We start from the raw sequence: 14,353 nt of genomic DNA, 5'->3' as shown, positions 1-14,353 counted from the left end.
ATGTTCAAAAGCTGGGGGTTGTAGTTTTTAGCAGTTTTTCTCTTTGCGAGAACAAATCAGTAGGACGACTTCGTACCATGGATATTTTTCTCCTCGACCAGCCAATCCGACACTACTAAGGCGTTACCCTTCCATGTGCCATCCTATGGGCGAGCGTACCTTTGGTTGAGGCGGGGATAATATCCCCGTCAATCATTCTCAGGAGGAGGGGGAGGGGGGGGGAATAAGGATCACAGAAAGAGCTAGGCTAGAAGAGCTACTCAACAAGGCAAACAGCAGCGCTCTGCGAAAACCACTTTTACCCATCCGCATCCAACATCAACCGGGGGCCAACGGACGACGTTAAAACCTGTCAGATTTCTCACATAAATGTTCCTATGGATTACTAATACACTTTCGTCGAAAAACAGAGGTGTTTCTCAACTTGACAGCATAGGTAAGCCTGCTTTTGTTCGGCAAAGCCATCGCTATTTTGAACAATTTACTAGCTTGCTTCCCTGCTGCTACCAAGCCAACCTTGACGTTAGCTAGCTAACTTGGTAACTAATGCTGGGATGTGTTTAGGGTGGTTTTATGGAATGAATGAATTAAACGATTGGACAGCAAAAAGATGACGGCCGAGATTATAGAAGAAACTTGGTTAGCTCGATGACAAAGTTATGCTGTAGGCAGCCAAATTGAGCTGATGAGCAGAGTCACAGCGTATGCTACTCCAGGGTTGAATAGTTTCAAGCCTGCTGGACAAGCACCGGAGTGTTGTGTTGTTGAGCGGAGGAATCCTCGGAGAGGTTGTCGTCGAGCAGCGCGTGTCATGGTTTTCCCTAATAGTCAAAAGTGATATTACACGATACCATTGGCGACCCGTATGAGCTTGACATCGTTGCAGGATATGATTTGTCGACCAGCGACTTAACGGTGTAGTTTAACAGGTTAATTGCATTGTCAGGCTTTTCTTTTGTGCCACCAGTATCATTAGCTTCTCACGATCGACTTGTCCAGTGTAGGTCCGACCAAATGGACTGCCTTTTATCAAGGAACTCACCCGTTTGATCAGTTATATGACCAAATGCGATGTGGACTATTTTCCCTGTGCTAGATATGGGGCTCGTGTATTCTCAATGCTGCGCGAACCAATATTTTGCACATTTCCGTAACTGGCAACATCACCGCTGACAAACTGTCTGTGCAAGAATCAGTAACGTTACAGAAGAGGTTTAAATGGGCTCGACGCTTTAGTTAACCACGGTACCAGGTTTAAGGACAGAGGAAAAAACATCCGAGACTCGGGCTGTGCAGATATCATATGTGCATTATTTTTGGTGGTGGTCAGTCACTCACGTGCGGCGGCTGGTCTAGCAAATTGTCTGGGACGGATGACATTGTATCCTCCGCGGCCAAGAGCCACATAGGAGGGCTGCGACCTTGGCTTCTGTTATAACAATAAAATGTTGTAGGTATTAACGCGATGTTGCTGCGTTACAAGTCTTCCTCGAGCTTGACCTTGTTGCGAACCGTTTCGTCGACTTGCTTCTTTGTCACTAGCGACCTCACTCAACGTTACTCAGTGAACAGTCAGCGAAATGCCAGACCAGTCGATAAAGACAACATTTTGTGAATAAAGAAAGTGACTTTTAATGGGGCTGCGCGACTGAGTCTCACTTTGTTCAGCTTAACGCTGTTGTAACGACATAGCATTAATATAACATTTCTGGAAATGTCTGGTTTAGTGGCTGTGTTGTTTGCCCATAAGCAGTGTTATTATCGGTCTATTGCTGTCGAGTGTACTCTGCAGAGAGCAGCGCACCGTCAAGGGAGAGAAGCGAAAATGAACGGTGTCGGGGCAGTTTGTTTCTGTATAAAGCAAGAGATTCGTCTCCGAAAGAGAAATGACTCTGACATGGGCAGGTGAATAGCGACCACCGCTCTCGCAATTTCCAGTGTTTGTGCGATGAAGTGTTCTCGTTTTTAGCCGACTGTCAGCTACAGAAATGGCGTCCTCCTCCGCTGTAGTGTTGGTACAGTCAGTGCAGTGCAGACAGCGGGCACATCACGCTGCCGTACTCCGAGCACCGTGCGGCTCTTACTGTATCTATCACTTTATCCTAAACAGCCTCCTTATCCGGGCATTTCTGCAGGACGGCGACTAGTTACTTTGTGTTTGCTCGTCCTTCGTTGCCACAAGCCATGGCTGGCTGCTGACTACAGTACACTAGGCATTACATAAACGGCTTTAAGGGCTCTGCGAATGAGAGTGATCAGCCTGCCACGGTTTACTTCGCAACACAGATATTTTTGATAATGTGGACCGAAAGCTCGAGGACACATACCGTTAGCCGGGTGCATTAGTCAGGATTATTTAAACAAATGATCTTTAAACTTTGCTAAAATCAGTTACAGACTCACTTCGAATAAAAACCACAATTCCTAAAAGGAAATCTCATGTGCAGGCGATGTGTTTTACTAAGCGATGTCAAGTGTGAGTCTACCGCCCAGCTTTTTCATGGCATCCAGCAGTGTAGCAGAAGAAGTGATGTCATCATAACATAACCGTGTCTTGTTGTGGCAGACTGAAGTTGGCACCGTCTGTAATGTCTAACCGCTTCTTCAACCTCTGTTTCCAGCCTCAGATTCGTTACACTGGTCACCTAGAGGACTCATCGAGAGATGAAGGTATGTTCATTCATTTTCTTGTATGTGTTTAATGCCACTGGAGACTCGATTAGAGTCCCACTACTTCTGCATTTCCAGTCTGAACTCAGTTTTATGTACCTCCTATATGAACATGCCTTAACCAGGCAACTCAAACACAACATGGTAAATGTAAATGCATGGCTTCATCCTTCTATTCTCATGATTAAGGCTAGTGCAAACTTTTACTAAATGTCAATTTTGGTCTTGTTAAAAACAGTGTTGTAGACACAGGCCAAAACTCATACCTTTATGTGATAAGCATGCTACTGAGTTTTCTGGGGCTCCAGTTGTATTTGCAAACACTAATTGGGAATTGTAATTTTGATGTCATGCAATGTAATTGAATTGCATGCTGAGTTCTGAGTTGAGATGACTGACAGAATAAACGAGCTCTGGAATTTACAAAATATTCAAAAGTGCTGTCATTGTATTCTCCAGCCGTATTCATTTTCAAATAGACACAGTTGTCATTGTTTTGGGAATAGGTTGTGATGCAAGCTTATTCATCTTTTCTTTTAGTTTCAATGGATCAGAGTTGTGGCTGTTGTTATGCCTGCAGGTCTGTTTTGGCTTAACTTTTCATCTGTTTCCATGTGAGCCATACAAAGAGCCATAACATGCTGGGTTGTTTCACTTTTAAATTAAACACGTGACATATAGAAACGTTGTAGTCTAAATCTTTATTTGGCTCACACAATATAAAGTGTAACAGGATCATGGGGAAAGAATAAAGTGAATAGAAGATGTGAGCACTTTGTGATTAGAGAGTAAGTGTTGAACAAAGTAAAAGCGGGTCTAGTAATGATTTGTAGTCTTTCACTTGGGCCCTAGTGATGTTATGTTTATTGCGGTTAACCAAACTATACCACCAACCACTACTAGCAGTCTACCAAAGTATGTAATTAAAATGCAAACAAAAGCATCATGACATGTGCAAATAGTTGCCAACACATTATTATAACAATGACAATAATAATGACAATAATAATGATTATTGCATTATTCATTAAATCTTGTCCAAACCGTATATGAGAAATGAGGAAATCATTTGGATCTGGCACAAAGCTTTACTTTTCATCTGCTTAAGAACCATTGATGTTGCCTGCGTTCATACTCGTCCTACTGGTAGTGCTGACTTGAACTGCATGAGGATTTGTGGTTATGTAATAAATACTTTGTGTCACAGGAAGACAATGAAATTCTGAATGTCATGACTAGAAATGCATTCCAGTGAACAGATAGCACCCAGACACAGATTATATAGAAACCTATGATCCAACCTATTTCACACTTTGCTGCTTAATTTAATCAACTTTATCAAGTGTCTACTTGAATAATGTCATTAAAACGTTTCCATTAGTGCCCATGTCCGTTTTGCAGTTATTATTCTCTCCAGCTGGGTAGCCGTAGCCTGTTATTAGATGATTATTATGCCTGCACTTGCTTATTTTCATCATTGCTGACAGGAGCAATGTTTTAATATTTCTGGTTTAATGTTGTAGCATTTGTGGTTTTCATAGTGCTCCGAGTCATCTGGATCTATTGATGTTTGAGAAGTGCTCACTTATTTCACTGCTCTGTATATTAGAAGCATCTGCTCAATGTCTGTAACTGTAAATTGCTCTGTAACTAGGACAACTTTTCTTTAAATGCACTTAGAATTTCATGTCACTCTGGCTTATGGTCCACAGCCTTTCTCCATCAACTGCACGCACTGCAGTTGACGTTCCCAAAGGAACGTACCATCTCCAACAGAAAACACCGTCCTAACTGCTCCTAACAGCCCTATTGTAGTCCAGCCTTTACTTCCGTGATGAACATGCGTCACTTTGTAACACATGTTATATGCGCGCCTTGCTGCTAGCATGGCACTCCCTTATACTCTACTTCTGACTGGTTAGTAGTCCTTACCTAGCTACTGCGCATGTATGACTCCCAACAAAGATGGAACAGAAGTGAGATGTCTCACTCTGTAGCTAAAACAGAGAGCTCAACACACAGGGTGAAAAGAGGAGCAGCAGCAATGTGTAGTACAACAAAAATATGGGGTCAACATGGGGACAATTAAACCAGGTACTTTGTTAAAGTAAATAACTTTAGATAATTACAGCGCAAATATGGTCTGATTTCTGAATATGCAAGCATGATCATTTGTAAAGCAACACAATTATTTGTTGTCTGTACTCGAAATACTGTTGAAAAAATAGTGGGCCGGGATTGACTCCACATTGCCCTTACAGAGTTGTTCCCCAATACGTTAACAGCCACATGCACTTACACGCACGCGTGGCCGGACCGGCTATCAAAACAAAGAACTGAGAAACTTGGATCACAACGCACACACATAGGTAGTGTGACTACATTCTCTGCTCAGAGCGCCATTACCCCACTACATCTTTACATAGCAAATATTTGTTTGCAGCTATACAGATGTGCATATATTCATAATGTGAGATATGTGAATATTAAGTACAGCCCCTTTTACGGAATGAGGGAATTTTCGCAGTCTGAGTTGTTTGCATTGTATGGGTATTGCAAGGTGAACCTTAAGATAACATTAGCATATTCAACCAAAACCCACACAAAAGCCACATTGCAAGTAGGAGACTGCTACAAGTCATTCAGAAGGCAAATGCAAAACTATGGCTTTTGTATTTTGGTCAGGGAAATTGGTTGCTTTAGAAATTATAGGCGTCGGCAATTCATCAGAGTTTTATTAAAATGTTTAAAGTTCTGTACTTGGTTTGAATTGTCTGTGAGACTGCAGGACTCAATTTGCATGACAATCCTACATTTGGGGTAATGAGTGTGTACACAAAAGGTATCAATATAGTACATTTTTTATTTGTTTAAAGCTGCCATGGCATTGCCAAGGCAACTCCTACTGAAGCACCAGTCACTGGAATTGTGGTGACTGTGGTTTGGACAAAGAGGTAATTCACGGCAGGATTATTGTATGTGTGAGCTTGGCTGGGAGGGAGCTTAATTCTTTCCTGCATGCCTTTTGCATGTTCCTTTGTTCGGCCAACAAGCCTATTCATTATAGCACAATATAATGGGTCAGAAACTATTGCTTATAACATTTTTAGTAAGGCTGATTAATGCCTGAATTGTATGTCTAAAAAGGTGCTATTTTGTGTGCTTATGCATCAGTACATTGTTATTCTCAGAATGAAAATTACTGATTTGTTAAGCCCAGTTCAGACCAGAGATTGGTGACGCCTTTAGAACATTGCAGGGAAAGGTTTCAGCGGTCCGAACCAGCCGGTCTCAGCCCAACTCAAGACAGCTGATGGTGTCTCGACTCGAGGAGCTCATGTCATCAGCAACATCAGTAGCTGAATATAAACCAGTTGATATTCCTAACATCAACTTGCACTGTTGTGTAACCTGAAACATACCAACATGTGATTAGTGACACATCCACCCTCACAGCACACGTGCCATTTTAGCTTTAAAAGGCGCACAATCTCGAATAAATCCTGAGCAATGGCAACAGTAGCGATCTAAAAACTCTGAGTGTTAGAGTGAGGTGAATCGTTGGTGGGAAAATAACCTCGGTTCTAAAGTGTAAATCACAAATGCTAATTTAATTGGATCTCCAGTGTCTTAAAAGAAGTTTTACAAGAAACAATTAGTTTATGAACCCATACAACCGGTTGTTTTGGTGTCTGAGTGATGATGGGAAATAGTCAGTCAGAAAAAGTTCACATGAAGGATAGTAGAAAGGTTTGCCTTTTTAATTTCAACCGTAGTAAAATATACAGTTTCATAACATGGAAATATTTAAGTAAATTGTGCTGAAGTATGGTACTTTAGTAAATGTAGTTGGTAACAATCCACCCCTGGTTGTCTGTAGTAATGTAACTGCCATCACCACAACATTTCCAAAAGGCATGTATGGAAAATATGGGTCCACCAGACTCGGATTCAGTCCAGAGGCATGCCCTGCACTTCAAACGAAAATGGATATTTAACAGCTCTAATGTTCATTTTCTTGGAAATGATCTGAAATTGGCTGTAAATAGTCTATTTTAACGGTCAATAATAGTGGAAAATGGAGCCAGAACAACTCTTCTACTAACACACTCTCCAAAACCCGAGAGTCATGACAAAAAATTGGCTGATCATGGAAATTGTTGTGTAAAACTTCAACAAGGGTGAACTTTGATTTGTGAATCTGCAGCATATCTGAAACATATTCATCAATATAAAGGTCACATTGGCTTTTATGGTAGTTTGTAGCGAATGAGCGGCAGGAGGAATATTTGCAGAGACTGGTGTAAGGGTGTCTTAATACATTAGCAAATAGGTATCTGCATGCTTCCATGGGACAGCCTCCCCAAAACAGCCTGTGGTCTTTTGAGCAAATAACCAGGAATTCCTTGAGGCCCTCTCTGATCAATGACTGATATAAAGTGGGTTCACCTTACAAACATGCCATCAGCATTTACTTCTTTCAACTTTTTAACCTTTTGAATGCGTATATTTTACTGAGTTGTAGAATGAAAATGCTATAGTTGCTCAGGCTGTCAAAGAAATGCACTATATGCAGCGGCTTAGTTTCATCTGGCATTCTGTGGAGTTGGCTGTTAAATTTTTCATGACCTGAGTCTTTATTGAGCAGAAACTGATCTCATTCTGATGTTGCCAGTGTCACCCCACTATATTTAGTGTTGAATGATTTCAAAGCTGGGACTTAATATAACAGCCTTGCCTGTTTTGTTCCCTTACCAAAAAGACTCATTTTCAGATTCATACTCGCTGTTGGGGTTTCTAATGGAATATGTTTACATTCTGTAATTTTAAACAAAACATAATTATTATAATTTAGCATAGTGTCTATCTGCATATACTCTGTTTTAAGGCCTGTCTCTTTAAGCTCCTCTTCCAAAAAAAACAAAAAAACATCATCACCGCAAAAACAACAACATTGGCCTGCAGATGTGCACGGCCACGTTGTGTTTAATTCCACGGATTCACTGGTTCTTATGACATGGATTGTGTGTTACGTGGATTCAAGGCTTTCTAAACAAAACTTATCAAAGTAGCCTAAAACAGAGCGACTTATATTGGTAGAGAGAGCAACAAGTTAGCAAACTGCTGAGTCGCCCTTTCTGCTCTCTGTCAGCTGATCAGCTGCTAGACGGACTGCAACATATGTTGTAGGCTAAGGTTTAAGTCAATGTTTTTTTTTGGGGGGGGGGGGATAACTCCATTCACTTTACCGGCAGTATTCACAACAGATAAAGCCACCAAGTTTTGAGATGCTCTAGCTTGTTGTTTTATTGTTCACTTTTAACTCCCTTTTACGTCAACTTTGCTATTTTTTTCTCTCTCTCTCTTTTCCTCACAGCGGCACTCATGCGCTAGGCTACGCTCCGTTACCGCTCACTCTCCTTGCGCGACCACACAGGCACTGGCGTCACTCACCTAGGGCACCCTGCCCTGCCATTCTCGCTCTAACTTGCGCTACTCTCGTAAGGGGGTTGTATACCGCACTAACGCAAGAATTTCTTGCTTTTCAATCGCGGTTGGAAAAAAATTCATGCCCTCAGCCCTAGTTCAGACATCACGGTTCAGCTCGGTACAATGGAGGGCAAAGCAAAACGAAATTGCAGAAGGCAATTTTTTTTTATATATTATTATTGTGTCACTAGGCTGTATCACCTAGTGTCATACAGTCTGTCCCCCCGAGCTAGCTGCACAATCTGAACAGCCTGAAGTATGCGAAGTAAGATGTAAACAATAAACAGGAAGTACTCCACATCATCTCCAAGCTCCATCTGTAACTTATAAACAAAATAAGACAATCAGCTATAAAACTGAAAATACAGCATCTCTTATTGAAAGTGCAAATTACATAGAACAATAACAAAAAAAAAATTACTTAGGCAAGACCTTCACCCACAAAAGATGAACGAAAGTATTTGGCGACAAGCATACCTTTCTAGTTTCCACTGTGCCACAACCTCCTGTAACGTCTCAGTAAGGCGAGTGATGCTCATGCAGTCTGTAGAACTGACGCTTTCATTTCCCACTTAAGTCAATAACATGAGCAGTCACCGCGAGACAGCTTTCTGTTGAACGCAAAGTCCAACCATCAGTTGTTCGTGAAACGGAGGGTGCAGCTGACAGCTCATGCTCCATCATCGTCCGTGTTTGGTTGCATATGGAAGGAGCTACTGTTTGCCTCATGCGTGGGGGGGGGATGGCATGTTGTAACAAGGTTTGTGTACACACAGCGAATGCTTGAAGCCTGGTTTGTCTACGAGTGAACATGGGCGCGTTGAAGATGACATGTAAATTCCGATTGCTTCAGTTTTGTTTTTTTGGGCCCTGTTTGTAGTTGTATCTAAAGGCTGGTTAAGCACTGTAGGGAGGAGAAGTTGTTAGTGCTACTAGCTCTGACTCACTCACTGGACCGCATACACTGTGAAATGGACCAACAGATCCCGTTGCTCTGCACGGAGACCAGTAAAAGATACTAGAAGCACTTTTCCTGTGATAGCTGAGCGTAACTGCGCAGCCTCCAACTCAGCTTGAAGACGTAGATGTGACGTGAGCAACCTGTCTGACAGTTGTAAGTCTTCTGGTGGCTGTGTCACGAGAAATCTCAGTCACTCCCAATCTTGCAGAGACGGAGAGCGTAGGTATATGTAAGGAGATAAGTGTGTCTAACAGTAGTTCTGCATTACAGTAATTAATTTGCACGCAAGTTTTATTTATTTTTATACCATTTATTTTCCGTGTAAATTCATGTACTGAACCATTTTGGTTAAATTTCAATACATGTACCCATGTACGGTATATACAATACAGGAACGTAAAAATAGAATGAACAGAGCAGTGTTTTGAAAGCAGTGTAGTGTGTGTTTGGGTTAAGTTGCACTTAATATTTTTTAGTAACCCAGTGGCACTTTTCTTTTTGATAAAACATCCAGCCATATTGTTTTCGTATAAAATATACTGCACTTTAAGTGGAAAAACTAATATTTCCATTAAGAACTGAAAGGTTATAGGCTTGGACATGTCCCCTCTTACTGTATGGGACCTTTTAAATACAGAGTTTGCTTTGGGTCACTCATCACTAGTAATCCGTGAGGTGCTAGTACCCAGTTTAAACTGTCTGTGTGACAGAAGTACTTTATGTACTCTGGGATTTGTTTTAGATTGTTCCTTTTGTGGAGGGGATAAAAGCTTTTATTGCATGAATGCATTTAAGTTATCCAATGTGATATCTGTGCCCCTCGGACTGATATAAGTTGATCATCCTTCAATCAAGCTGCATTTACACTGGGTAGGTTTCTGTCCTTGGCAGCCGCAGGTGTGTTTTGTCACCCCATGCCAAGTTATATTTGTATGTGTTTAATCAAGCACATGTGCCTGGAGAGTATTTTCCACATCAGTGGCACAAGCTGAACAAGAGAGCTGGATTTGATTGTACCACTGTTATTACCATTACGTTGACTTTTTCATGCAGGCGCTAATGTGGCGCTTGAGGCTTATGAAAAATACTCCTCTGCTCCTTTTTTTTATGACAGAATCTTAGATAAGAGCAGCTCTTGTGTGGAGTTTTAGCTTATTTTAAGTTAGTGAGGGGATGTTACACCTCCACAAATGCAAAGGAATTCCGCCTCCCTGAGCTCAGTCATCTTGATTGGTTGATCTTCTGAGTCTGGGATACACTGTCTGTTCTTCGGTACTGGCTGGAATGATGAAAAGGAGTCAGTGTTTATTGGCAGACAGCTAGAGGCTAAATGGCAATCTAATCCAAGGAATGGCATTTTCTTTCACAGTTTTAGTTAAATGCAGGGAGGTGGGGCATTGTCACCGGAAACAACAAAACCATTCTCTGTTTGTGCTGGCATGTGAGCATGACAAATGTAAATCTGGCCTCAGCGGTGTGTTGTCACCCCCATGCCTTGTTAAGTTGTGGAGGTTTGGCAACCACAGCTGTCAAGGTAACCCAAGCTGCCCTCTCTGACTCAGTAGTATAACTCTTCCCCTCTAAGAAGAGGAAAAGAAAAAGGCTTAAAGCAGTGGAAGCAATAGGAGACAAGTAGTATTATTTTAAAAGAGGTGGAACAGGGGCAGTCCAGCTTTGTGTTACAGCCATGACTGACAAGAGCGTGCGTCATGTAAACGTGGTGTTGACTAGGGCAGCGTGTGCTGAGGCCAGACTGCACTAATGAGGTGTTTATATGAGAGGTGGGGAGGCTGAAGTGCACTGGACTCCCATCTGTCAGAATCCAAAAGACACCGGAGAAGAAGCGACCTGTCCTGATTTGACTATGAAAGGCTCCCCACCTTCCCAACACAGAAAAAGCAACTTGTCCATCTGTTAGCAAACATGACTCTTGTCTTTTTTTTAATTATTTGCCGCCAGTTTGATTTGAGTTGGGGTTTTTACATTTTTTTGATTTATTATAATTTTTCTATGCAGTGTTACTTACTTTGTATGCAGTGGTACTACAAGATAATTTTTTTTAATAATACATTTATTGAACTTTCTGCACTTTTATACCGTAGATATTACGGGTGTTGAAATTAATCATTGCATCGCGATGCGGACCTGGACAGTTCTGCATCTATGCAGTGACAAACAATCGGTTATTGCCTACTGATGTTGCTTGTTGATTTTTCCGGTCACTGCTTTTTTGTGTTACTTGTGTCTGTTTTTTTTTTGCTGTGTTTAGACTCTTTTTTTTTTTTTTTTTTTTTTCTACAATTTACACTCTGTTTTGTTAGTAATCACTACACACAGGCCTGAAATACACACACATGCTCATGACCTATTCATGCACAAATGGAGAGATGTCAGAGTGAGTGGGCTTCCAGTGCTGGACCAGTGCCCTGAGCGGATGGGGGGCGGGGGGGTACTATGCCTTGCTCAAGAGCGCCCGGGCCGTGAACTGGCATCTTTCCAGCTACTAACTCCAGCTACACTCTATACTTTGGTCCGTATTGGCTCTTGAACCAGCGACCCTCCAATTCCCAACCCAACTCCCCACGGACTGAGCTACTGCCACCCCAAATAACAGCAATACATAATACATTTGAGGAGATGGCGCATCAGGATATCTTATCAAATTGTTGATATGATAATCGTAATAAAATTAAATCGTGAGTCAATCAAAGATTCACACCCCCAGTAGATATAGAAATTCCCTATTTTTAACCACAGTGCACAGAGAACCACATCACCAAGTTTTGTGCTCAAAATCTCTTCACTGTACAAGACTGAAAAAAGTGAAACCCTACTTCTTTAGTCAACAGAGCCTCCTAACAATCTTTTTTTTTTTTTTACAAAGCTGGACTGGATTGTTACAGTTGGCAAATCACCATGCCTATTTTTAGTACACTGTCTCTACTTTTATCCTTTTGATATCAAGGAATAGAAGTAGATACAGTATGTTATGCCTATGATGCCTATTTGCAAGACAGCCAAACCCTGTTTTTTCTGCACGGCTGAGGGTTAATACACCACCTGTTTGATTAATAGAAAGTGTTCCAGATCATTCTTTGGTCTTGTGGCTTGAGTGTGTGGCCCAAATTGCGACATGTTTTAGTTGCCTGTCAGTTAAGATGATGTAGAATTCAGTCTCAGGTAACAAATAAATTAAAGAGGGATGTGAAACCCTTATGTTCATGTGGATTATTGGACAATGGACATTTGTAACCACATTCTGTTTCAACTTTTTGTCAGGAGGCAACATTTTGCTCATGCATGTGCAGTGAATCTCTCTCAGCATTATTAGCAGTTTAGTGATGTCACAGATTAGGGATGTCCTGATCATGTTTATGTAGTCTCGCTTTGCCAGACCCTCCTCCAAAGTGCGCTGGAGGAGGGTCTGGCTACTCCACACTGCAATCGGGGGTGGGAGGAAAACGTGCTCTGGTTTATTGGCATTTTTTAAAAACCAATTGCAATCATTTTGGGTGGTGCTAAGCACCGGAGACAAGCTGCGGTGCAGCTGCAAAATAGGCTCTGAAGGAACTTGTTTTGGTGGAACATGTATGTTTTAAAAGTTGTTTTTAGTTCTGCAATAGAAAACTCAGATTGGACAAATCTAGCTAGCGGTCTGGAATTACTAGCAGTGATCTGAGAACAGGTTAACCGTATTCAAAGGAAGCCCAAAGCAATAAATATCCTGTAGGCTATGTTTTTGTGACCCTGATACTGATCTGAGTCATTTAATATTAAATATCTGCCAAGTTCAAATCCTAATTGAAGGTTTATATTTTTCTACATAAAATGGCTGTACAGCTACTTCTAATGCAGACCTACATGAATAAATCCAATACACTCATGTCCTTAATGTTATACAGTATGTGTAGAATCCACGCATGAGAAGCATATCGCTGTGAAATGGTTGTAGCAGGAAGGTATGAGCAGCATGTGTTTCTATCCTTGTCTTTAACAAAATACACAAGTTCAAAACCAGTATTTCAATCAACGCTAGGACTTAAAGGAGTGGTGAACCTGCAACACAACGCTGAAACAAGGCAAAGCAGATTTTTATCTTTGTTGTAGTTCATAAAGCTGCTGTGCTCACTTCTGCTGATGCAAGTGTCTGTCAATGTGGAACTCCTCTATAAAACTGTTGGCTTACATTTCTTCTCATGCCACTCATGGGTTTGCTTGCATGCCATGGGTTAGGAACGGGTCCAATTATTAAGACAATGCTGCAGGTCATTTTTTACAGCTGGTTTACCAAAAGCCTAATGGGTTACATAGACAAAGGATCAGGATTTATAAAGATGATAAAACCAGTTATAAAATGCCTTGATATGATTAATTGTTTTTTGGGAAAAAAGGACTGCAGTTAGACTGCAAATAGGGCTGTATATCAAATACAATACATATCTAAATATTTTCATCGTATGAGTATACCAGCATGATCATTCTAGTAAACTAATGGGAACACAGCTCGCATATGACAATTTAGAGGGCTTTGATTTTAAAATTCCACATCAGAATGTCCTTGTATTGTCTTAAGGCCAGTCTACACAAAGAATGATAACTATAACCATAACTATTACGATTTGAGCACCCACACTGCTGAACGATAACAAACAGCGATGTTAATTAGCGATGCACCCTCCAGCTGATTAATAAATTCATCACACACTGATACAGCAGACGTTGCAATGTAAGATTTAGGCCTACAGGAATGTATGTAGTTATATCCTACATTTTCGTGAAATTGGGTACATTTTATGAACCAAAAAAAGTCGGGTGGGGGGATCAGAGCAGGTGGGCAGTGCCAAGTCTGTGCAAAACACCAGGACAAAAACACTGACCGTATGTCATTGACATCTAAAGCGCAAGATACACTCTTATTTTGCACCTGGCGCAGTGCAGCGCAGAGCCCAATTCAAGTATCTTTGCTATTTAAAGACTGTCCAGCGCCCATGTCGTTTAAATAGCAAATGCACCTGCGGCCATGTTTGCGTCCATCTTTACGCCCATGGGCGTGCTGGTCTTACAGGGAGGTGTGTTTAGGGGAATTCTTGGCGTATTGCTATCTGGGAGGGGATCGCGCCGTTGACCAACAATGCCCTGGTCTAAAGTCAGTAACGCAGTATTTCATTGTTATTTTAATAGTGCATTAGTAAAAAGTGCTAATGCAAAGCATGCGCACACTATGCCTGTTAT

The 14,353-nt window shown here is 41.4% G+C and overlaps 1 protein-coding gene across 9 annotated transcripts in view; it reads left to right on the top strand.

Moving 5' to 3' along the window:
• Positions 1-186: 186 nt before the first annotated feature.
• arid4b (AT-rich interaction domain 4B) overlaps positions 187-14,353 on the top strand; it is a 42,092-nt gene continuing 27,925 nt past the window's right edge. For 7 of the 9 annotated variants that reach the window (XM_032540696.1, XM_032540695.1, XM_032540694.1 and 4 more), the window contains exons 1-2: positions 187-436; positions 2,622-2,670. In XM_032540696.1, the coding sequence (XP_032396587.1) occupies positions 2,665-2,670 (6 nt within the window). In that variant the 5' untranslated portion in view covers positions 187-436; positions 2,622-2,664. Of the gene's footprint in view, positions 437-1,764; positions 1,906-2,267; positions 2,477-2,621; positions 2,671-14,353 lie in introns of those variants that run through there. The other 2 variants (XM_032540689.1, XM_032540690.1) reach the window with 2 other exon arrangements.

The sequence above is a fragment of the Etheostoma spectabile genome, chromosome 17 (assembly GCF_008692095.1).
Source record: "Etheostoma spectabile isolate EspeVRDwgs_2016 chromosome 17, UIUC_Espe_1.0, whole genome shotgun sequence".
In the NCBI taxonomy this organism is placed as follows: Eukaryota; Metazoa; Chordata; class Actinopteri; order Perciformes; family Percidae; genus Etheostoma; species Etheostoma spectabile.
This window is presented reverse-complemented; position numbering and strand designations above follow the sequence as displayed.